The 26,882-nt window shown below is 33.1% G+C and overlaps 2 protein-coding genes across 2 annotated transcripts; both read right to left on the minus strand.

Annotated features, from left to right (window-relative positions):
- Nucleotides 1-449: 449 nt before the first annotated feature.
- Nucleotides 450-26,697, minus strand: LOC139513817 (transmembrane channel-like protein 7). The gene is made up of 17 exons (XM_071302640.1): nt 26,606-26,697; nt 21,498-21,576; nt 19,295-19,476; nt 17,764-17,836; nt 17,162-17,234; nt 15,271-15,443; nt 14,889-15,022; nt 14,168-14,312; nt 12,682-12,785; nt 11,089-11,233; nt 8,571-8,699; nt 7,921-7,995; nt 7,005-7,118; nt 5,806-6,011; nt 4,421-4,603; nt 2,457-2,535; nt 450-898 (listed from the first exon to the last, which is right to left on the minus strand). The coding sequence occupies exons 2-17, from the start codon at nt 21,552-21,554 to the stop codon at nt 836-838; spliced, it is 1,935 nt and encodes a 644-aa protein (XP_071158741.1). The 5' UTR covers nt 21,555-21,576; nt 26,606-26,697; the 3' UTR covers nt 450-835.
- On the minus strand, nt 23,573-24,286 carry LOC139511150 (uncharacterized). Its single transcript, XM_071297724.1, has one exon. The coding sequence runs from the start codon at nt 24,284-24,286 to the stop codon at nt 23,573-23,575; it is 714 nt and encodes a 237-aa protein (XP_071153825.1).
- Nucleotides 26,698-26,882: the final 185 nt, after the last annotated feature.

Here is a 26,882-nt window from a genome sequence, read left to right on the forward strand (position 1 = left end):
AAGGGGGGGGGGGGGGCTGACTGACCTAAGAGGGGGCCTTCTCCAGTCATGCTTCAGTGATTCACTATATAATCAACCAAATTTTTCCCAGGTCCCACAAATTTTATTCCCATAAATGAATATAGGGCGAACAAACCCAGGGCAAACGAACTACCAGGGCGAACAAACTCAGTGCAAACGAACCTAGGGCGAACATGTAATCAGGGCGAACGATCCCGATACCGAAGTTTTTGACGCAATTTTACAAAAAAATGAGATGAAAGACATATGATTTTCATTGGATTTGCTGAATGATATATGTACACAGTTTCAGAAAAGGTATTACTTCAAGCGATTGAAATTCTACTTTTAGCCAAATTTTGGGGAAATATGTGACATCTTTCACCCCTTTTTGCAATATTTTATAACAAACAAATGCAGATTGTTGCCATGGATACACCAAAAAGAAATTATATTTTACCATTTTATTTACTGGATATAAAATCTATGGAAGATTCTGATTACATACATATGCGCATATACGACACAAACAGTAAGCTTGATATTGCAAGAAAGCAATGAAAAGGGGATGGTAAAATTCATAAGGGCAAATTTTAGTATTTTTTCCTAACTGTTTATTGCTAAATTTTTAATGATAACAGTCAAAAACTGAAAAGAAAAAAAATTAACATTGTATTGATGCATCTCAAGAGATTTTTAGATTTACCATCATCTCAAAGTTGATTATATATAAGAAAATACTTTCATTTCAGATGAAATATTCAATATAGGGTCTTCAGATTTTTCTCAAAATTTTAAGGTCAAAAGAACTTTGTCAATGTCTTCACTAGTGTTATTAGTTCCACATGATTCCAAGTTCTTGCATTTTTTTCATTCGTTGTCGATTATCTTCTCTTTCCTGTAAATATACATCAATTTTATTTTTTCATCAGATAAAAGAAAGAATAACTGAAATACAAAACATTGATCCAAGCCTAATCTGATAGAATTATTTCTTCTGCCTCTTTACCCAAACTAAAAAACAAGTTTTTGAGACACTTTCTAAATAGTGTGCCACTATCATCCATAATTCTGCTTTTGAAGAAGGTCCTTGACGGAAGGACTTAAACTGGTGTGGCTATGTTTCTTCACCAGGCGCGTTTACTTGTGTGTTTTGGCCTCACCTAAAATGTACTTTATATTCGTCAAAGTTTTTTTCCCACTGATACACATAAGTTATAAGTTCAACAAATGAAAACTCCATTTGAGCTATTGTGTTTACTCTGACACAAGGGATGACTTTTGGACAAAAAAACTGAGGTTATTGGGAATTGGATGTGATGTGTTGAATGGGTCGACAGTGGCAGATCCAGGATTTTTCATAAGTGGTGTTGCGAAAGTACGCAATTATAAAGACATTGGACTTTTATTTTGACATTGTGTATATAAAATTACATTGTTATCTTAATCATAGTAAATGAATCATACTAGAATATTCTAGATGGATAGTGAAAGTACTTGTGTATATTTATGTTCAAGAAAGTGTTGGCAAATTCCGGAATTTACCCTGTTACTAAAAATAGATTATTTATCATTTCTCTAGTTAATTATAGTTTGTTCTAGATTTAGAATGTTCTTATGATTTTAGTATATAAGTTAAGGGTTTTTATGGATAATTATCATTGTAAAAATAGTAGTAACAGAAGTATAGAAGTATTATCAGTTGAATTAGAAAGAAAAAGACGGATTATTCCAATGTGGTATTTATAAACTGTACATACTGTAAATAACTGTTAGTTATTGGATTAAAGATATAAAACGATTCCGTGTTAGACTGATTTCGCCACAAGTGGGGCCCACTGACTGCCTAAGAAGGGGCCCGCTCCAGTTACGCTTCAGTGATTCCCTATATAAGCAACCAATTTTTTTCCCGAAAAGGGGGGGGGGGGGGGCGGCTCCCCTGCCCCTAAATCCGCCTCTGGTCGAAGCAAAAAAGGGAAAATTCTGTAATAGCATACAGGTTTGGAATGGCCAGGGGAATGAACAGTTCAGTACACTTTATTTTTTGGAAATCACGAGAAATCGTCCAACACTTAGATACTTTTCACAACTTCAGTATAGTAAGGGTAGAATGATCATATAATGTTTTTTTTTGTAATAAAATGCTGAAAATAAACGATTACAGGAACTGCTGAAAGTTTGACATTTTTAAATGCAAGGGCTGTATAGCCAGTCAATGGTCGTTAAAAACTACCATCATCATTACAGGAACTGTTACCCATTCTTAAATTTTGTTTTTTTAACCCTTCAAGAAATAAAATTAACAACAACACTTGGGTCCTTTAATAAATGCATTACAAAAAATTATGCTCTTGTAACCTGTAGTCCTTCAGCAGAAACAATTATATTTCTGTACTTCATTAAGGAGAGACAACAATTGTGGTTTTGATATATAGAGTATTAACTGTGATACATACATGAGTAAGTTCTGCCTGGAGAAGAAGTCGATGCTGTTTCTCCCCTGCTAAGATCTTTCTCTGGTAGCTCAACAATGATCTGAAACAAAAGATTTTGGTTCTTATTAAATGGAATTATTAAAACATTAACTATGTCTTATTCCATAAAACAAACGATAATTTTACAATGAACAAAATAGGACTTTCCATAAAGCAACTGAAATTAGACTGATCTCTCATTTTCCTATACATTGTATAACAAACTTTCTCTAATTCTTCGTAAATTTTTCCCTTTCTGCACCCATTGTATACAAAAATTTAATCAACGTGTGGTCCGTTTAATCTCAGTTCTTCATTGGTTGAAATCCGATTATGACGTTGAATTTTCTTGCTTTCCTCTGAATTTCATATTGTGACGGCATGAAAAAAGGCGACCATGCCTGATGACATAGAAAGAACACATTTTTTGCAGATCATTCACAAAGAAGGAGTATGTTTGCCTGCATATTGTTTGAAAATCATTAGAGAAATAGATTCTACCAACAAATCTCGTGTAATCGATATTTATCCACTCTCGACAGTTAAATTTTAAATATTTAAAACGCTTGGCAAGCTATGCGTTTTAAATTTGAAAATTTAACTGTCTCGAGTGGATAAATATCGTATCACACTCGATGCAGTGGTAGAATCTATATGTATTGCATTTAAGTTCCTATTGTGGATTTATTATTATTAAATGGATACCAATGTTCGTGGATTTCCTGGGTATAGGTGAACCATGAACTTAAAAAGTTCAACAGACTAGACAAAACCACAATATTAAATATCCAGGAATACACAAGTTTTTCGTAATCCACTAAAATTGGTACCCATGAAAATAGATTAAACCACAGTATTCATGCTCACTAAACAGACTGTGTGTCATTTGGTCTCTTGTGAAGAGTTTTCTCTGATTGGCAATCATACATTGTTGAAGGTGTACGGTGAACAATTGTTGGTAATTATTGTGCCATTTTGTCTCTGGTGTCATTGGCAATCATACCACATCTTCTTTTTTATAATAACTAATAATTACATCACATGTACGTTTCAGAAGAATCCTTCATTTTGATTGGATAACAACGCTTGTGCGTCATATTAACATTCACCTTCATATCCCAATGTAGTTTAATTTCATTATGACACATGCTATCACAAAAAAGTGCCCAGGTTATTTAAAGAAATAAATGATAAAAAAATCGATTTTTTTATTATCATAGCAAAACAATGTAATTATAGTATTGAGTGCTTCTTTTAGTAATTTCATAGTGTTGTCAATGAGTTGACCTTGCACAAATTTATAGAATGAAGCTCTTCCGCGCTTAATACAAAATGTACTTCAGTCAACACTTTTACACCCCAATGAATTTACTAAAAGAAGCATTTAAATCTTAAATAAGGTGTCATTTAAGATTCAAATTAACATGTCTTATAAACAATCATTAGTTCAATTAGCGAAATAAATTATCCTGACTTTATTTATAGCTTGCTGCAAGATTGTAGGTTTTACTTCAATAATGCTTATCCATGTAAAATGTAGGTTTTACTTCAATAATGCTTATCCATGCAAGATTGTAGGTTTTACTTCAATAATGCTTATTCATGTAAAACAAACTGATATTCTGTAATTTAACATCCTTTCGTGATTGTATTATTTAATCACTTTTTTTTATGTTTTCATTGATTTTTAAATATTTAGAAATGGCACTAGGCAAGTATTTAATACTGTATAATTTTTAAACATTTTCCAATGTTTGGAAGGAAGATTTTCAAAAAGTTTATGGATATATATAAATGATTATATATTTTTGAAAAAGGGCAAGAACCTAAAAAAAGTTATGTCTTAACTGTTACCATGGTTACCTAAACTAGATATAGGTGCCCTTTTATCAATTCACTAAATGTGGTTAGTATATGTAAAATGAAACTGCTTCAGGATTACTTACACAAGGATAAGAAAGAGGGGAATAAGAACCGAATCAGAAGATAGCCATTGAAGGACCTCCTTTAATATATCCAAGTTTAGTTGTCTTTTAAACTTTCCATAGGCCTCTGTTGGTTTCTTGTCACTGAATGGACCACAATATTTCCCAGGGATTGACGTCTGGCCAAGCTGTATAACATGGTGACTTAAAAGAGAATCATTCAAATAATATTAATTATTACAAAAATATAACCTAAACACACCAATCAAGATGCATTGTCTTGTATGACATTAGAGAAAATTCTTTACAATGTTATTTAGCAAAGGCAACATAAAATATCCTCAGATGGGTGGTACCATTTAGATAACCTAGCATTTCACAAAGTTCTATATCAAACTTTATCTTTGGTTTTCAATATAATCTGGCAAGAGTTTTCTACCATGTCATGTTTTGATCTTGACTTATCAACTGAACTTTTATGAACATTTTTGACTTGGAATTTCTACCAGATTAACAATAATCTAGGTTTACTTCGATTTATTGTTTCCAAGGCTGTAAAGCTTGGAAATCTTACGCTGTAACTTTTGACTTATTCAAAACCCTAATTATTTCAACAATAATATCCCAATTAACATTTTCTATAAAAAAAACTTCAAATATTGAAAAAGTTCAGACTATATATATACAACATTCCTTGCAAAACCTTCTAAAATGCTACAAATATTTTCTGAGGTTTAGCTAGCTTTTATTTTAAAGCTAATACTCTGGCTTTTTTTTTTTTTTTTTTTTTAAAGCTAATACTTTGTTTTGCAGTATGGATAGCAATACTGTTTTTATCAAATATTTGATTAGAAATTATTATTTCACTGGCAATAAAATCAAAAAGGAAGAAATGACATTAGACAGAAATCGACAAAAACAATCTTATTACATTTGATTGACAAAAACTCAATCTTTACTATACTGGAATTTTGGATTAGAAATGTAAGCAAACATGTTTCTGTCAGTTATAAGCTCAAAGAGCTTATATGTTATGTCCTTGTTTTAGTATACTATGCTGAATTCAAATAAAGCTGATTTATTATCTCCCTTACCTTCCAACAACTACAGATACAGGTGCTATTATTACCACCAGAGTTGTCAGCAGGAATCCTATAATGAATGCTGTGTTACGAGACTGGTTTATTATCTCCCTTACCTTCCAACAACTACAGATACAGGTGCTATTATTACCACCAGAGTTGTCAGTAGGAATCCCATAATGAATGCTGTGTTACGAGACTGGTTTATTATCCCCCTTACCTTCCAACAACTACAGATACAGGTGCTATTATTACCACCAGAGTTGTCAGTAGGAATCCCATAATGAATGCTGTGTTACGAGACTGGTTTATTATCTCCCTTACCTTCCAACAACTACAGATACAGGTGCTATGATTACCACAAGCGTTGTCAGCAGGAATCCCATAATGAATGCTGTGTTACGAGACTGGTTCCATCTTTTAATGGGGGGTTTACATGTATATTTAATTATGGCATAATTCAGGAAAAAGAAAACCAGGCTAGACAAGGCACCCAACAGTGGCATCAAAGGGCAGGCTATAGTTCCTACCTGTAATGTAAAATACAGAAGACAAGTTATAATAAGATTTTCAGACTGAAATATTTACACAAAATAGAATTATCTTAATACATTAAACAACAGGTGCCTGTATTGCTCATCCTTTACCTTATACTTATTCATTTATATTTCACATTGATACATTACTATGTGATATAATCCTAAAAGGATTTGATGGAGATGGGGTTATTGTTTTGTTTCAAATGATCTATCATAGCATTCAAGAGAATAGGCAAAAATTTGATAGTTGTTCTAAATTTGTTTTTTAAGGACAGTAACTCCTAAGAATTATTTTTTGGTGGAAATCGGAAGGAGGTATATTTTGACATAATAAGCATTTTTGAGCTATCAGATTATCTATATCTATTATGGATTTCAAACCAGCTGACAACTTATGCATTAAAGCCTTCTGTTCTATCTTTAGCCACACGGCAATGTTGGTCAATTGCTGGGCGGGTCCACTTTCTTAATACCAAGTGATAGGATGTCCCGCTGGAATAGGTCACCTTTTTAGACTGGAAATTATGTGAATAGATCGGGAAAACTATCAGAAATATATGATTAGGTCAATAAAGTTCCCATAACTTCTTCGTCTATCATCTTTCTTGGTGTTCCCAGCAGCTGTTTTCATCAACCAATTTTTCTCTTTTTGGCTCTTTGGTATTTCACTCTTTCATTACAGACCATTACACACCAGGTGTAACCCAAACATTATAGGAAAAAATTACATTTGTACCCACACAATATATGAATAGGTATACATTTTTAAAATCTGAGTTATATGAAAAGGGTGGGGTAACAGAACCCAAGCAGCACCCCATATCAATTAAGTATTGAAGTAACCCGTCAAGGTTGATAGAAACAAACAGAAACATAACACTAAATACCCCAAGGATGATTCAGTTAAAGTTTGGTTGAAAATGATCCAGTGGTTTCAAAAGTTTTTTTTTTTATCTAAATAACAAAATGAAATAATAATTATACCCAGACTAATCCCTGTCTATAGATCAAAACCAGTACAGCTGCTGATATATTAAACTCTGATTTTTCTTTGGTATATTTATACTTTGCAATACTCATCCCAGTACTAACAACAGCCTGAAAGTATAAACAGAAACTACAAATACAAAAATAATTACTATAACAAAAACAAACAAGAGCTCCAAAAACTTGAATTGCTCCCCTGGTTCTAAAGGTAGAAGCATACTCATCTGGACGTTTTTTTAAATTCCATTTCACTGCATCTGTTATCACAATAAAATCAAAATATCATTTCCCTTGGTGTTTCAATAAATATAATTTGTTGTGCAAATTTTGTTTTATGTAAGTATTCTGTGTTTATTGAAGTATCTTTGTGGGATTTAAAGGTATGCTGATCAGCCCAGTATGTCTTGTACTGTTTTGTATCTTTTATGACTAAAATCTTTTGATTTAATGATTTGATTTGATAAATCCTTGTAGATTAAGTCCTATAGTATAAGAAATGCCTTTTACAATAATTTATTCCTTTTTTTTTTATGAATTAAATCTAAAACAAGTGAAAGTGTGAGCTACTGATCATTGAAGATACCCCCTCCCCAATATTTCAGTAAACAGGAAGTTGATGAGTGACAAATTTGAAAACACATCACACGGTATATCTGACTTATAAACCCTGAAACCAAATTTCAGAAATTCTTGTATTGTAGTTCCTGAGAAAAATGCACCGAAAAAATATTCATTGGACAAACGAAAGTACGAACGGATGGATGGACTGACAGACTGTCAGACCGAGGTAAAACAGTAAACCCCCACTATTTTTAAAGTGGGGGTATAATAAAATAATCTGATTGTTGTTTATTGAGTCAATTTAACAAAGCACCATAGGAGAGCAATATTAAATTATACAGTAGTTACTTACATGCACAATTGTATCCATGATAACCAGCTTGTAAAACTCCTGTCCAATCACAGTTCCTGTACACCCTCCTGTTAACTGGAAAATAATCCTTTGAATAATGTCATTGTATATCAGTTATGAAAGTAATGGCAAAACATCAAAATATGTGCTTACAATATACATTTCATTGCTTTTTGAACATTTCAATCAATTAAAACTTTTTTTCACTGTTTGAATTTCTGCAACACTATTAAATTTGTACATTCATTTTGCCATACACAGCCCAACTACAGAGCTCCAAAGTTTCCAGCACTTTCATAAACGTTATTCTGTAGGGTAGTGTGGGAATAATTTATGTACCGTAAATACATAATCTTGATTCCTGTACAACTGAGAGAGTGTGACCATCTTATTAGATTTTACTTTCCTAAATATTTTGTGCAGAATAAAATCAAACCTTTTCACCCGTTTGCTCAACATGTGTTGGAAATGAGGATGCATACATTTTTGTCACGTAGTGATGGAAGTCGCATGACAGATTGGTCTGAAAACCTTATTCTGGAACTGACCTATAAGAGCAAACAAGTAATTCATTCTAAGGATAAAGATTCTTGACAGCGTAATGCTCAGCTCTCTCCCACTCACAAAATGTTCTATAAGATATGACTTACTTCTGTAGAGTTTTTGTAGAGCGTGACAATTAGAGCAAACAAGTTAGCCATTCTTAGGATAAAGATTCTTGACAGTGTAATACACAGCTCTTTCTTCCCACTTGAATAGTGTTCTAGATAACCTGGTAACTGAAATAAAAACATATGTAAGAGGCATTATAATAAACGATGATTCCTTCTCCCATGCAATAGTAAAAGAGAGTGTCCCTTTTTTAGATTCTTGAATAATATCATGAAATAAGAAGAAGTGGTATTATTGCCAATGAGACAACTCTTAACAAGTGACAAACGGATGTAGAATTTTTTAGTTGACAACTATATGTCAGAGTACAGCCTTCAGCAATGAGCATAACCTTAACTGTATAGTAAGCTTTAAAAAGTCTTGGGAATGACAAATGTAAAACGATTATATCAAGATAAACTAGAGGCTCTAAAGAGCCTGTGTCGCTCACCTTGGTCTATGTGAATATTAAACAATGGACACAGATGGATTCATGACAAAATTGTGTTTTGGTGATGGTGATGTGTTTGTAGATCTTACTTTACTAAACATTCTTGCTGCTTACAATTATCTCTATCTATAACAGTACTTTCTGTGGAAAATGTTATTGAAAATCTTCAAATTTTAAGAAAATTGTTAAAAATTGACTATGAAGGGCAATAACTCCTTAGGGGGCCAATTGACTATTATGGTCATACTGACTTATTTTAAGTTCTTACTTTGCTGTACATTATTGCAGTTTACAGTTTATCTCTATCTATAATAATATTCAAGATAATAACAAAAAAACAGCAAAATTTCCTCAAAATTACCAATTCAAGAGCAGCAACCTAACAACCGATTATCCGATTCATCTGAAAATTCCAGGGCAGATAGATCGTGACCTGATCACCAATTTTACTTCCTGTCAGAATTGCTCTTAATGCTTTGGTTTTTGAGTTATAAGCCAAAAACTGCATTTTACCCCCATGTTCTATTTTTAGCCATGGTGACCATCTTGGTTTGTTGGCCGAGTTACCGGACACATTTTTTTAACTAGATACCCCAATGATGATTATGGCCAAGTTTGGTTAAATATGGCCCAGTAGTTTCAGAGAAGATTTTTCTAAAAGATTACTAAGATTTACGAAAAATGGTTAAAAATTGACTATGAAGGGCAATAACTCTTTAAGGGGTCAATTGACTATTTTGGTCATACTGACTTATTTTAAGTTCTTACTTTGCTGTACATTATTGCTGTTTACAGTTTATCTCTATCTATAATAATATTCAAGATAATAACAAAAAAACAGCAAAATTTCCTCAAAATTACCAATTCAAGGGCAGCAACCTAACAACCGATTATCTGATTCATCTGAAAATTCCAGGGCAGATAGATCGTGACCTGGTCACCAATTTTACTTCCTGTCAGATTTGCTCTTAATGCTTTGGTTTTTGAGTTATAAGCCAAAAACTGCATTTTACCCCCATGTTCTATTTTTAGCCATGGTGGCCATCTTGGTTTGTTGGCCGAGTTACCGGACACATTTTTTTAAATAGATACCCCAATGATGATTATGGCCAAGTTTGGTTAAATATGGCCCAGTAGTTTCAGAGAAGATTTTTCTAAAAGATTTACGAAAAATGGTTAAAAATTGACTATAAAGGGCAATAACTCCTAAAGTGGTCAACTGACCATTTTGGTCATGTTGACTTATTTGTAGATCTTACTTTGCTGACCATTATTGCTGTTTACAGTTTATCTCTATCTATAATAATATTCAAGATAATAACCAAAAACAACAAAATTTCCTTAAAATTACCATTTCAGGGGCAGCAACCCAACAACGAAATGTCCGATTCATCTGAAAATTTCAGGGCAGATAGATCTTGACCTGATGAACAATATTACCCATGTCAGATTTGCTCTAAATGCTTTGGTTTTTGAGTTATAAGCCAAAAACTGCATTTTACCCCTATGTTCTATTTTTAGCCATGGCGGCCATCTTGGTTGGTTGGGCTGGGCACCGGACACATTTTTTAAACTAGATACCCCAATGATGATTGTGGCCAAGTTTGGTTAAATTTGGCCCAGTAGTTTCAGAGGAGAAGATTTTTGTAAAAGTTAACGCAGGACGACGACGACGTACGACGATGACGGACGCCGGACGCCAAGTGATGAGAAAAGCTCACTTGGCCTTTCGGCCAGGTGAGCTAATAATGATCTATGTACAAAAAAAATAAATTGAAAAAACAAATATGATAAAGCAACAAATTACAACCACTGAATTACAGGCCCCTTGGTCGCATGGCTAATGTGGGCAGAGCAGTCATCTATGCAGTATGGGCTTCGCTCATTGTTGAAGGCCGTACTGTGACCTTTAGTTGTTAGTTTTTGTGTCATTTAGTCTCTTGTGAAGAGTTGTCTCATTGGCATTCCTACCACATCTTCGTTTTTATCTTACAATGACAAAAATTTCTGAAAGGAAATTGAGGATTTTTATTTGATTTACAAAATATTAAAATAAAAATCAATACCATAGAAACAATCAGTGGTATTATGATGTTGATCAAACTGAAGATTATAGATGGTAGGTACACGCTCAGGAAATCTTTACTGTCAGAAAACTTCTCATACAGTACCAACCAAACAATGGTAGCACATCCTCCTCCAATCAAAATACTGAAAAAATATAGATAAAATATCACATGGGAGATACAGTCAGAAAATCTTTAATGTCAGAAAACTTCTCATACAGTGCCAAGTAAACAATGGTAGCACATCCTCCTCCAATCAAAATAATGAAAAACATAGACAAAATATCACATGGGAGATACAGTCAGGAAATCTATACTGTCAGAAAACTTCTTATAAATCCTACTTAACTCAAATCTATGGGGAAAAGGTTAAAGATTTTTCTTTTACCTTATAACTTAACAAATATTACATACATTGTCAATTAAACATGCCTTGAACATTAACAGTACAATTTTCTTATATAGGTGCTTATATAATACATCTTTTGCAATAACTCACAATTTTCTTATTTAAATTAAAAAATTTCCATACAAAATTTTTGACCAAAACATTATTTCAAACAAAGTGAAAATTTCAGTTTTACTTGAGAATTACTTTATAATAAGGCCTAATATTCTGGTTGTAAATACATGCACTAATGTTAATCTTAAATTCCAATGATAAATGTAAAAGGAGGCAAAGATACAATACAGAAAAACAGACTTATTAAACAAAAACAAACTTCCATGCAAAAAACTTAAAACAAAAGACAAACAACAGTACAGTCAGGTAAAACACAACATAGAAAACTGAAACTGAGCAATAACAAACCCACATAAACAAATTGGGGAGATCTCATATGCTTTAGAAGGGTCCTGCTCCACCCTTCAAGGACTGTACTCATTATGTAAAACACCTTACTAGAAAGTTAAACACAAGATTGAAAATTTATGTATTGGTTCCCCTCTAAAAATTAGAAGTTTTAAAAATAATTCATGTAATTAATCATGTTAATAAGATGTATCCCAGTAAATAAACTAGCTTTTGACTGAAATTAAAAGCAATGACCAGTTGAATATTAATTTTCAATTCATATACAATGTATGAAAAAAATAAAAGTTTAAGGAGGTAGAAATAGGTTAAGGGAAATAACTTTTTATATTATCATTACATTTGTGTCAACCATTTTCATTTGTATATTCTAAGCATCTAGGTTACACATATTATTTCCAAATCCTTAAAACACATTAATGAAATTGAATTTTACAAACGCATAACTGATTTTACAGAGTTATCTCCCTGAACCTGGTCATATTCCTTAAACAACAAGTTTATGAAAATTCTATAACACAATTTTTAGAATTTTAGGATTGATTGATTGGTTTTTAACACAACTATCAACCCTATTATGCTATTATGTGGCAGTCTGTTTTTATTTTTGGAGTAAGCCAGAGTGTCAGGAGTAGAATCAAAGGGAAAATGTTATAAAGTCTTTAACATCCAGTCACTTAATAACGCAATATTTCAAAACCAATAACAACATTTTTTATGTAACAAAACATTGAGGATTTTTTTTTTAGAACAAATAATGAACAAATGAAACATTATTTTACATGGTTATTCCCCAGGCAAGAATTCTACTAAAAAGTATTGTATATGTTTCTCTTCTGTTCCTTGTCTTAGATTTGGTCTTAGCTAGGTCTTCTGATATATTATCCTGATCAGTAAAACAAAAATATCTTTAATGCAGTTATAAATATGTAAATAAAAAAAGAATAACATTGGAGGCACTTTTTTTATACCTAAACCACCATTTCATAAAATTTTCGTTTTATTTGTAATTCTTAAAGACCTGTTGGTGACCTTCTGCTGTTGTCTGTTCTACGGTCGGGTTGTTGTTTCTTGACACATTCCCCATTTCCATTCTAAATTTTATTACAAAATTAAAAAAAAAGTTACAAACCAACCATAATTAGATTGTCTTCCCATCCTATCAACTCTACCATAATCAATCATGTAGCAGCCCTAAACAATTCAGTTTAAGATGTCACAGGAATGCAAGGTTCTATTTCTTGAAAACAAATTGTAAGGCCTTTTTTTTTTAATTAGTTGGTTTACGGACAACTAGTGTCAAAGGTTAGGGTCGGAGGAGGTAAAAAAAATAAAAATAAAATAGCAATCTTAGATTTTTTTTTTGTTCACGTATAACTGTTCTGAAAAATTTGAGTTGGAGGAAAAAAAAAAAAAATGCTGTTCATTCATGACATTACAGGGGTTGAGGAGGAGAAATAGTTTAGCTCTTATCTTGATATGCTATGCATTTGATGGATGGATGGTCAATTGTTGTTTAATGTCTAGTGGCTAATCAGATGCATAATTAGGATGAGAATATGATAATGAGAAATGAAATGCTAAACTGACACACTGAGCCAGAATTTAAATGTGGTAGCTCACAAGGTAACAGTTCCCCCAAAGATATGTTACCTTACCCAAACACATTATTCTGACTCCTTTAATAATTGCAATTGCAGCGTGCTTGGCGAAGAAGCAGCAGATACCAAGTAGATGAAGCCGTCAGACTCCATGGTCCTCCCTCGTTGGGTTTTTGAATTCGTCTGCGTCATTTCGAAGCTTTTCAAAATACGCCGTTCACTACAAACGCTTTATTGACACAGACAAAACGTTTTGGAACGCCTCAGATTTTTTTATTCACAGGACTCGAAAAATCGGGTCGGCGGAATAAAAAACAACACGAAATCAAAATTTTAATTTTATTTCACTTTTAAACAAAATCGGGTCGGCGGATCCGTAAACCAACTAATTAAAAAAAAAAAGGCCTAAAGTATTTCGCATGAACACTTTTTCTTGCCTGCAATTGATGTCCATAAAATTTGAAAGAGTTATTGAGGTCTAAAAAACTTGAACCTTAGACTGAACCTAAGGGTTGATGATGTCAAATCAAGGATGGCTATGCCTCCCTTTCACAACATAAATATGTTGTAGGCTTGAAAAAATACAACGTAAAACAATGACATTTTTAAGTGGTTTTGAAAATTGTATATATAGTTGTGCATATCAATGTTTTATGGACTTGCTTACCTTGAGAACACTAGCTATCCCCACACTCAGATTATTTGAGGCATCTGCAGATGTAACACCGTGATCCCAGGATGAAAATATAATCGATGAAAACTTGAATCTTGATGAAAATGTAGATGACTTTGGTCTATCAGAACCACCTAAACTAATAAAAAATGATTATAGAATAAAACAAATCTATAACACAGAAAACAATCAACAAGAAACTGAATAACTCATGAACATGCAAAGTGCAAGAGATTTAAAATATCAGTGCTGTTTTGTCACAAAACATTTATTTGTATAAATTCTTCAATTAGGTATTATTTTATTATGCCCACCTGCCTTTTAAACCTGGGGAGCTTATTGTTTTACCCCTGTCTGTCCATCCATCCCTTTACGGGTATATAGTCATTCAACATAATTCCTCCTACAGTTTGAATCCTAGAAAGTTTTCACTTGGCTGTCTGTATGTACATATATTAGAGGTGTGAATGTGGTCAGGGTTTTGATTTTTATTCATGTTCATATATGCCCTTTTGGGAGATAGTTGAACTTTGTCATTTTTGGGGTGTAAGCAGTTAAATGTTGTAGTTCCTGATAAATCCTCCTACAGTTTAAATACTATGAAGCTATGATGTCAGATCAACCCTAATTATTGAGTAGAAATACCAGATGTACGAAGATGAATAACTTTCAGTTTGGAGGAGTTATCTAACCTTTATATTTTAGAAAATCTTACTTATTTAGAATAACAAACAGACTACCAAAGTATGTCAACAGGATCATCATTAAATAGGCCAGTGCAATGTGATAAACTCCATCAATGACCTCTGGATAACCTCCATAAAACAGCCAGCTCTCCCTAATGGCTCCCTATAAATATAAAAAAAAATCATGCCATCTATAAGGTCAACTTCATTCTTTTCATAATTCTCTCCAGACAGTTACAATTATCAACAGCAATGGTAAATTACTTTTTTAACTTTTTTTTGTTTTTTGTTTTTGTTTTTGTTCATTTATATATATCATGATGATCTTAAGGATTTTTTGCATCTTACAAAGTAAAGTTAGCTTGATCTTTAATTTTTTTTCCCTACATTTTTATGGTACCTTAAAGTTACCTCTCCACCAATGAAGTTCATCCACTCTAGTTCTTGTGAGATGTTGTTGTAGTTAAATGTTACAGCTGTTGGTATGACAACCACTGACAACCAGACTAATGACAGGAACAAGTTTAACAGGATAACCCATCTAACAAACACAAATAGTGAACCAATACTAGAACCAAAATTACCTACAAAACAAGGGAGGTAATCAAACACAAATAAAACATCAATACTAGAACCAAAATTACCTACAAAACAAGGGAGGTAATCAAACACAAATAAAACATCAATACTAGAACCAAAATTACCTACAAAACAAGGCAGCTAATCAAACACAAATAAAACATCAATACTAGAACCAAAATTACCTACAAAACAAGGGAGGTAATCAAACACATATAAAACATAAATACTTGAACCAAAATTACCTACAAAATAATATAGCAGCTTATCATCCTAGGTAACTATTGGAGGACAATAAACTAGAACATAATATATTTAGCTACAGTAGCCTACAGTTATATAAACAGGTGGTTTAATGTCCAGTGGCAAATGTAGCTATACCAATAGGTGGTTTAATGTCCAGTGGCAAATGTAGCTATACCAATAGGTGGTTTAATGTCCAGTGGCAAATATAGCTATACCAATAGGTGGTTTAATGTCCAGTGGCAAATGTAGCTATACCAATAGGTGGTTTAATGTCCAGTGGCAAATATAGCTATACCAATAGGTGGTTTAATGTCCAGTGGCAAATGTAGCTATACCAATAGGTGGTTTAATGTCCAGTGGCAAATATAGCTATACCAATAGGTGGTTTAATGTCCAGTGGCAAATGTAGCTATACCAATAGGTGGTTTAATGTCCAGTGGCAAATGTAGCTATACCAATAGGTGGTTTAATGTCCAGTGGCAAATATAGCTATACCAATAGGTGGTTTAATGTCCAGTGGCAAATGTAGCTATACCAATAGGTGGTTTAATGTCCAGTGGCAAATGTACAGTTATATCAAGACAAAGCATATGTTGATGTAATATAATCTTGCTTTGTACTGCACTAACATGCTGGAGGACAATAAACTAGAACATAATATATTTAGCTACAGTAGCCTACAGTTATATAAACAGGTGGTTTAATGTCCAGTGGCAAATGTAGCTATACCAATAGGTGGTTTAATGTCCAGTGGCAAATGTAGCTATACCAATAGGTGGTTTAATGTCCAGTGGCAAATGTAGTTATACCAATAGGTGGTTTAATGTCCAGTGGCAAATGTAGCTATACCAATAGGTGGTTTAATGTCCAGTGGCAAATGTAGCTATACCAATAGGTGGTTTAATGTCCAGTGGCAAATGTACAGTTATATCAAGACAAAGCATATGTTGATGTAATATAATCTTGCTTTGTACTGCACTAACATGCTGTTTCAGATTGTCAACATGCTAATTCAAAAGGTAACAGTATGCAGGAGGATTAATCAACTGATCACAACACTTTATTCAACCTCTGGCAGACCAGTCTTTTCTCTCAGTCCTAAATATTACGTCATTAATATCCAAGAAGGTAGTTCTTTGGTTTAACCTTTCCAGGGTAAAATCATCCTCCATTTTTCTAAATAAAACGTTGACAAGGAGATTTCTGGTATCATTACTTATGAGACAACTATTCACCAGATTCAAGATGACATGAATTCTAGCATCTATACTATAAGTTATTGTCTGGTCTACAACATTTACCAAGATCCAATAAATCAACTTAAACAACAACAGACAATGACAGAGAAAATTTCAAATTCATCCATTTAAGATACTTTTATTCATGAAAAATAACCATGAATAATGATTGGATTAAATTTATCAAATAATAAACAGAACTTTTTGTATTATTTATAGTTCCATGCTCATTCACTTACTTTCTATATACTTGATATAAGACTTGAAGATAGGATTTTCTGTACCTTTGATCTTCCACCTTCTATACCATACCTTAAAACAAACATGTAAGTTTGCTTTAACAAACTCTTTTATATACTAATTAGATGACTGAAATATCATAGATAAAATCTCATATTCGAGTGGAATGATCTTTCTTTAAATATTGACAATGTTCCATATTTTAACATCTGTTATTAACTCATTTCAGCGATCATGAAATTGTAAGTGACCTTCATTAGAAGATTAATGTTAATAGCATGTGTAACCTAAAGGCAACTCATTGAAACATGAACTATAGTTGTTAATTACTGTGTCATTTGGTTTCTTGTGGAGAGTTGTCTCATTGGCAATCATACCACATTTTGGTTTCTTGTGGAGAGTTGTTTCATTGGCAATCATACCACATTTTCTTATTTTTATATTTAACTAATTATTTATTAATATATATCAATGATTATTGCTTAATAAAATGTAGGCTACATAAACTTTGTATATCTATTACCAATCATAAAATAAAGAATAAGTATGAACAAACAGTTCATGTTATTTATGTATTTACCATAGCGCAAAGACAAATTACCTTGATATCATGTTGAAGTAGCTGGTACATAGTCATCTTGGCTCTGATGTTAGTATTCTTTTTTGGTGAGTACCTGTTATAAAAGTCATAATATCCTAAATAGTTCTAATGAGTTATACTGTGAGGTACTACTGATAAAAATTCCCATCCTCACATGAACAAATATTACATATCAAACATACATCACAACTAAGTACAGAACTTGTTAACTTCAAAATGCAAACATACATCACATGGTAAAACTTTGCCATTCAAATGTACATGGAGGTTATGAAGGCACATTAAAAATTCCCTCACAACCAGCATACTTCTTTCAATGGAATACCTTCTATTTGCTTATACTTAGCTTTGTATCGCATACATGTATTAATGTAAATCTGTAATCATCAATGCAACATAATAAGAATCACTAAATTGAGCACAAAAATGTCAGTATTTACTTCAAAAGCTTACAAAACCTTTAAACAGACTTATTAAGAAGGGATATAGTTACGATATTGTTGTTAGGTCATTAAAGATTGCATACTTTGGTTTTAATATTGATTCACTTATAGGGTCTTTGCATCGGACTAAGCACATTTATTTTAAAAAACAGTTGTTGGCATGACACGGGTTATGTTCTTCTCATATATTTTATGAAAGTATGATACTAAACCCTTAACAGGAGGGATTGTGCCTGATTCATATGATGAAGACATAATGTTTCAATCTGTTTAATTGAGGTCTGGAGCTTGCATGTCAGTTAACTGCTAGTAATCTGTTGTTATTAATATATTATTGTCATTTTATTTATTTTCTTTTGTTATATGTTCTGACATCGGACTCAGACTTCTCTTGAACTGAATATTAATGTGCGTATTGTTATGCATTTACTTTTCTAAATTGGCTAGAGGTATAGGGGGAGGGTTCAGATCTCATAAACATGTTTAACCCCGCCGCAATTTTGCGCCTGTCCCAAGTCAGGAGCCTCTAGCCTTTGTTAGTCTTGTATGATTTTTAATTTTAGTTTCTTGTGTATAATTCTGTGTTTAGTATGATGTCCATTATCACTGTACTAGTATACATATTTTTTAAGGGGCCATCTGAAGGACGCCTACGGGTGCGGGAGTTTCTCGCTACATTGAAGACCCATTGGTGCCCTTCGGCTGTTGTCTGCTCTATGGTTGGGTTGTTGTCACTTTGACACATTCCCCATTTCCTTTCTCAATTTTAATGATAAATAAAACACTGAATACAGAACACTGTATGTGTATGCAGACATTTTAAGGTAATGGGCTATTCTGTGCATTTTTTTATACCTACTTTTTTACATGTAGATCTATGACTATTAAAGCTTTCAAGTTACTTTACTGAATACTGTATTAATTTATTTTGAGATGTAACTGCCTCTATTCTTTACTGTATACTACAATACTACTTCTTAGATCATAGACATGATAAATGTTGAATACCATTGGAATAATTTGAAATTAACTTAATATTTTTCTAGTGAATACTATCAGACAATAATACAGAGATTAATTTTACTTACATCTTTTCTCCCGTATGTAGAATATCTTCAATATACATGTCAACCAATCCATCATGATGAGAGAACTGACGGTCATCCTGATGTGAAATACCACGACTTTTCCTTTCCAATGCAGACCCTGATAAAACTGTTTTAGTCAGACTCTGGGACATAGAACGATGTCTGTCCAGTTTAAAAGACGCCTGTAAACAAATGTCACATGCTAATAACAGTAGGTAAATATTAACTGATTGCAAAATCCAAGGCTCAAACATATCAAACAAATTAAATGGAAAACAACTGTGATATTTCTGACTTAGTGCAATCATTTCCTTTTGTAGAAAATGGTGGATTAAACCTGATTTTATAGCTAGTTGAACCTCTCACTTGAATGAGTTGCTAACAATTCTATTATTATGATTATATTGACAACAATGTGTGAGCAAAACAAACAGACATAATTGGTAAATTTTGTTTCATTCTGGATTTTTTACCAATCTATTTTCTCTGTCCATAAAGTTCATATCACTGATTTTGAATGAACTTGAAAGACTTATACAGGTGATCTATTTGGTAATATGATTTCTCATAGTTAGCATTAACATGCTGGTTTGACATAATTTCATACCACAGAAATCACTGCAAAACTTTTACACATAATTTAAATTGGAATCTGGCGTATATCAGTTTTATCTGCAGTCATACCACATCTCTCTACATTCATACTGAACTCTATATGACCTTACAATTCTTGCTAAATAACTTCCAGGTGAATTTGGGTTTTTTTTATGTTCAGAAGTATCAACTCTGATTTCAAGGAAAATAAAAGGTATGACTGTCTATGATAATGATGATGCACCACTCTTTGACTTCCATTGGTTGTTTCTGTATTCTGTCATCAGGGGCTTAGCCCCTTTGTTAATGAAAAGTGGAATCACAAACCGAAGGGCGAGGGGTCTGGGGGCTGCCTAAGGCCCCTAGTGGGTCCAGGGTAGCAAAGCCTCCCTGACGCTCCACATATATAGCGTTTTAAAACAGTTACAACCTATTAAAATTTGTACATTTTTGTTATGTTTTTTTTGTCAATTATTTAACTTCAAAATGTTCGAGTCGAATGAAGACTTTTAAAACATGTTTTATTTTAGTGTTTTTTGTACGCCGTGATAGCTTTTAAAATCACAGAGATTTGTTCCATTTTTTAGTATTTGTATTGAGCAAAGTAGATATAAAAATAAGGAGATATGGTATGATTGCCAATGAGACAACTATCAACCAAAGTGTAAATGGAAGTTGATGTAAGCAAAGATGTATATATAAAAAAAACATAATTATAAACATAAACACAATACTATATTCTGTTAGCCTAAATATATCAAAACATTGATTCAATCTTTTGACTTTCTAACTTGAAGTCATATTAATCATGTTAATTCTGGTTAGAAAAAAGGAATCCCAAACGACGTTTTTTTCTTAACAGCAAGTGTGTCAGTAACTTTTTCAATATCAATTTCCCAATGTTTGTATGTATGAAGGATGGTCACAGACTAGAAAGTCTTTCTGTATGCATTGTAGAGGGGACATAAGTTATCACTCTTCTCATTACGCTAAAACTTCTCTCTGCTGTTGCTGTTGTCACCGGCTTTATCACTAGAATGAGCGGACAAATGTAAATGTTTGGATATAGGTCACTGTTTGTCACTGGCAGAGTTTCCGAAAGAGAGGATGGCTTTGGGGTCCACTGCCATATCCCACCTTACAATCCATAGTTCAACTTCCTCGTGAGATTGTGCAACATTGTTTACAGTAAGGTCATTTATATACGTCTCAAATGATATGTTGATTGCTTCCTAATTAATCCTATTTGGCTTTGTTGATATCAAATACTGGGTAGAAAACCGCTCTTCGTTAGAAACTAATCTGCATGTAAGTTCTTGTATCAGGTAATCAAGAAATGGTAGAAAGTTTCTACCGGCAGCTCTCAGCATGGAAAAGACACAAACAGTCTCCGAACATTTAACAAATATGTTCATAATAGATAATAGATGCATCACTCTGTCCGATTCCCATTGACCAATTCATCTGTTTCTCTCTCTCTTTTTTTGTTTTTGTTTTTTTTTTGTGTGAAAATGACGTGGATGCATGTGCTGTCGTGCCTCCGGGTAGCTACGCCCCTGGTTATACTCACTGTTACAGAATTCTGCAATTATGACCTCAAAAGACTTACCGGTGAAGTGGCTTCACTTCTTGGCTTCTGTTGATTGTTGCTGTACTCTGCATACATGATGCGACTTTATTTGTCTTACCTAGGCAAAATGTCAATTATATATCTATTAGTATTACATGTATTAAAAGGAGAACATGGAGAATGCACAATGTGGGGCAAATTAACTTGGCCCAGCCCCTAAAATTTAAATGTAATTTGAACATATGAAGTCCTACAGAATTAAATGAAGATCATAATGAGGAACCTATGTCAATGTATGTGCAGGAGCTTTTAAAAGATTTTGCTAGTTTATTGAAAACATTCATGACCAGAAACTTTAATAAAACAGTATTTTTAATTTATATTTCACTTACATCAATTTATATCTTGACAAAACAAATGTTTTACTTTCATTTAGTGTAAATGGACACAGTAAATTTTATATAATTTTAAAAAATATGTTTATATGTATATCATTTTGTATATATACATGTATTTTGTCCTAAAAGTCTCTGATAAATCTTTTGAAGATTGGTGCATAGAATGCAAATGTTTTAATGTTTCATTTTTATTTCTGTGAATCTCATTTTATGTTTGAATATGTAGTGAGACTATAATAAAACATTGAATCTATAATTAACGACCAGCATATTTTAGACTTCAAATGGAGTATGTGAAATTTCTTAAGCCCAATACATAAGGGGCAAACTGTTGCAAACATGTATGGGAGCGATAAAAATTTTGGGAAAAACAGCATGTAATAATGCAAAACAGGAAGATTTATAGATAGATAGATCTTTCGGAGCCAGATTGTGAGCTTTAATGAAAGGTGACCCCATTTTTTTATTACATTTTAAAAGTATAGGATAAAGTTCATTTAAAGAAAAATATAGCGAAATCCTATATTAAAAAAAAGAAAGATTTATACCTGTGAGCCCCCTTAACTGGCTTCTCCTATAGTCATATAAGGGTGGTATTAATTTAAATGGGGATACCTTCATGATAAAAAAACGGTAAAAAAATTGCCAAATGACGTTAACAGTAATTTTTAGTGCATAACGATGCAATGTTCACTCTCTTTTAGACAGTTAAAAAATCTACTTACTTCGACAAATTACATTAAATTTTTCCCCAAAATGACAGTAACAATAAATATTTCAGACTTCTGACAAATCATAAGGACATTTTGATGAACAACGATAAAATTTTAACCAATTTCACACTAACAGTAGCTGAAAATGACCTTTTGACGCCAGACAGTAAAGAGCATACACCTTATCACTAATCCCGGCTGACCCGGCCGCTTGAACTTTTGACGCATACAATAATCACTTTTCCATTGTGGCGTCAGATATTTTGTTTTATGACGTCAAAATTTTACAGGAACCTGTGTGATTTTCAGGAATTGGGGACAAATAGCAATAAGGTGTATTACTACCCTCCTTTATACTATTAGTCCAAATAATTATGACATCTTTAATAATAATATGTAGGAACGACTCAGGAGTCACAGAAAAAATCAAAATAGCCTAGCAGGGCATCATATTTATTTGGACAACAAATGGAAGTTTTTAACGACCTTGACTAGCTATACAGCCCTTGCACAATCGGCTAATTATTTGGACTTATTTACTATATAGTATACTATTTTTTACAGTAAAAGAAAGCTATAAGCAGTGGGTCTCATTGGGGTCTAAGCGTAACGTGAGGGATGGCCGATTTTTAGTAAGCGTGACACTTGAAAGTCCAAATTATTGTGCCGTGAAAACGGGAAATGAAGTCTAGCGGGACACGGGAACTTACAAAAAATTCAGAATTGCTTACGTACATAGTGTAAGCGGGATACAGGAATCTGACAAAACAGTAAGCGGGATACGGGATCAGAACCCTCCAATGAGACCCCCTAAGCAAAGCCAAAGCCAAAGAGCCTTACTTCTTCTTCTTATGGTATCCAGTTATCCATCAGATTTTTGATGATTACTAACTGCTGCGCATGCGTAGGATAATAATAAATAAATATTTATAAAAGAAAAGTGCCAAAAATAAACAAATACTAACATGACATGTGGTTAAAACTATTTACATAACTACTAGGTTTACTGTTTTATATTGTAGAGAACAGTAGGTGTCAACTGTTCTCTAAAAATATTTAAGGTCGGAGAAAGTACTACCTTTGGAGGTAGTACATTCCATTGTGTAATAGTAAACGGAAAAAAGGAATATTTGTAACAGTCTTTAAATGTAAGTATGTGTCTGTAAGTTTGTGGATGGAATTGTCTGGTTCTATTGTCTGTTGGTATGAGTAAATCTGATGGTATGGCGACAATATGGTGAACAATTTTATAGAACATTATAAGTCTAGTTTTAAGTCTGCGTTGTTGTAAGGTAGGCCAATTTAAGGTATTGAGCATGTCTGTAACGCTACTGGTGTTGTGGTAACGATTGCAGGCATACCTAGCTGCCCGACGTTGAACCATCTCAAGTTTATTGCATTGTTCAGCAGTATGAGGGTTCCAAACCGAACAAGCATATTCTAGTTTTGGTCGGACAAGTGCTAGGTATGCCTGGGACTTAATGTTTGTGATTGATGTTTTTAGATTCCTTTTTAGAAATCCTAGACTTTTATTTGCATTGCCAATGATGTTGTTTGTATGCTGGTTCCATTTTAGGTCAGATTGCAGTGTTATACCAAGATATTTAGCTGCGGAGACAGATTCTAGGGTATGACAGTGAAGGATGTAGTCTTTTTTAATTGTATTTTTCTTATTTGAGGCTGTGAGAACTGTACATTTGTCTGGATGGAAAGCCATCAGCCAGTCTTCTTCCCACTTTGCAGCAGCATCAAGATCTTCCTGAAGGCTATCACAATCTTCTTTAGATTTGATGCTTTTGTAAATGATGCTGTCGTCGGCGAACAGTCTGAGTTTACTGGTTTTCAAATATTCTGGTAGGTCGTTTATGTAAACCAGAAAAAGAACTGGACCCAGAACTGTTCCCTGTGGACACCAGAAGTAACTGGAGCAACGTCTGATGACTCTCCATCCAGGACAACTGTTTGTGTGCGGTTTGATAAAAAGGCAGAGATCCAGTTAAGTGTTTCATTTTGTATTCCATAGAAGTGTAGTTTGTATAAGAGTCTTTGATGTGGGACTTTGTCAAAGGCTTTGGCAAAGTCCATAATTACAAGGTCTGTTTGGGTGTTATTGTCTGAATTTGAAGCCAGTTCTTGTATGAAAGATAGAAGTTGTGTTTCACATGATCTAGAGTGTCTGAAGCCGTGCTGGAGGTCGTATAATAAGTTGTTTTTTTCTAAGTGATTAATTAAATGTTTTGTTATGACATGTTCCATTAGTTTGCAACTGATACAAGTGAGAGAGATTGGTCTGTAGTTAACTGCGTTGTATTTTTCACCTTTTTTGTATGCTGGTGCGACATTTGCATGTTTCCAGTCAGATGGTATACAGCCAGATGTAAGTGATTTCTGGAAAATAATGGTGAGGATAGGTGCCGTTATGTTTTGAAGTTGTTTTAGAACTCTGCCGCTGATGTTATCTGGACCAGTGGCTTTGTGCGGATTGATGTTGTGTAAGAGTTTTTGTATGCCAGGTGTGGTAATTGTGAGTGATGGAATGACTGGATGGGGACTTGGTCCTTTATCAGGCATGTTACTTGCTGTTTCAGTGGTAAAGACTGATTGGAATTGCTCATTTAAAATGTTGGCTTTTTGTTTTGTATCAGTTGTTAATTGTCCCTCTTTTTTCAGGGGAGCAACTCCACTATTGTCAGTTCTGATGGATTTAATGTAAGAAAAGAGTTTTTTCGGTTTTGATTGGTTGCTGTAACTTTGGTCAGGGTCATTTGTTGGAAGGTCAAGGATCATTTTTTCTATGTATGTACAATAGGCACGTCTCTGTTCTTCTTTCTTTCTTTCTTGTGTATTAGCTTCCTATCTAAGGAACACCCCGCAATGGGTAATCAGGAGTATTTACATTAGTGGGTTAATCAAAGATTTATTTTATATTTTTAAAAGTTAATTACAATAGGGTTAAAAAGTAAAAAAAAAACAAAAAAAGGTAAAAATAATCGACAAAATTAATAATGTAAAAAAGGGCCAGTAGACGTGCTCTGTACATATGGTGGAGAGGTTAACATGGTTAAGAGATAAAAATACAAATAAATTTGGGATGGAAAAATATTCACAGGATTAGAAAAATAAAATGTACATGTTTGGAGGCATAAAATCTAAAACCCAACTTGTCCATCATAAGTAAAAAAGTAAAAATTGCTTAGGTACAAAAGTTACTAAAGTACATTGTCTATACTAATCATTCCTAGCATTCACATACTTCCATTTGAATTTCACTTGTTTTCTAAGTTCTTAAGAAGCTGTAAGCGGCAGATATGTATTTTGTAACAGAAGTCTCTAGTCAGTGACTTGACATTCATCTTCTGGGTTTTACTGAGGTTTTGCATACTGTGGAAAACTGTGAAATCTAGCAAAAGTGCTACAATGTTTTGGTTAATGTTAAAAAGTTGTTCCCATCCTTTGCAACCTATGATATTTGTGACCAGGATTTTGAGAGGAAGGAAATACTTCATACGAGTTTCCCTTAAAGCTGGACAGAATGTTAAGACATGCGTTAAATCTTCGTCCTCCCTCTGACACAGCAGGCATGTTGCATTTATCTTGTATTGACTAAATTTGTATTTGTCGGCCTGTACCAAGTATGTACCAGTGAGCATACTAGTAGGAATAACAAACATGACCAGCTTTTTGGACATTGTTGGACTTGTTGTTTAAGTTTTTTATATTTAAGTATATGCTTTTTGTCCTTTTTCATTTTAGAGTACAATTTATTCTTTTTATTTATCATTTTTCTGAGTTTGTTGTGCACCCAGGGAAGTCGGTGTTTATATGTTAACATTTTATGTGGGATGTTTGTATCTATTGATTTTGTGATGTTGTTTTTAAATAAATCCCACATTTCGTTTATAGTACTGTTGTTGTATAGACTATAGACTGATAGAGGGCAAAAAGTTCTAAACAGTTTCATCTCTTTCTCTAAACATACTTCTAGAGTGTGTACTGCACAATGTGCTTATTTCTCTATAATACATGTTTTGAATACCTATTTTCTCGAAACAGCAATTTTGCAAGATTGAATTTCCCTCAACATAGCTGAAATAGTCATACAAATATCACTGCACAGTACTTCATCCACAGAACCTTAAAAAAAAATCAATTATACATTGTATAACATAAAAGTGAATTGAACTTATTTAATCTGTATTTGAGTAAATATTCAAAAATTTATAGCTCTATCTTGGGTATTTTTTTTACTAAATACCTTTCACATAGGGAGAAAATGAAGTGATTCTTAGTAGGCACATTCTCAAATGACATAC

Source organism: Mytilus edulis, chromosome 2 (genome assembly GCF_963676685.1).
Source record: "Mytilus edulis chromosome 2, xbMytEdul2.2, whole genome shotgun sequence".
NCBI classification, from domain to species: Eukaryota; Metazoa; Mollusca; class Bivalvia; order Mytilida; family Mytilidae; genus Mytilus; species Mytilus edulis.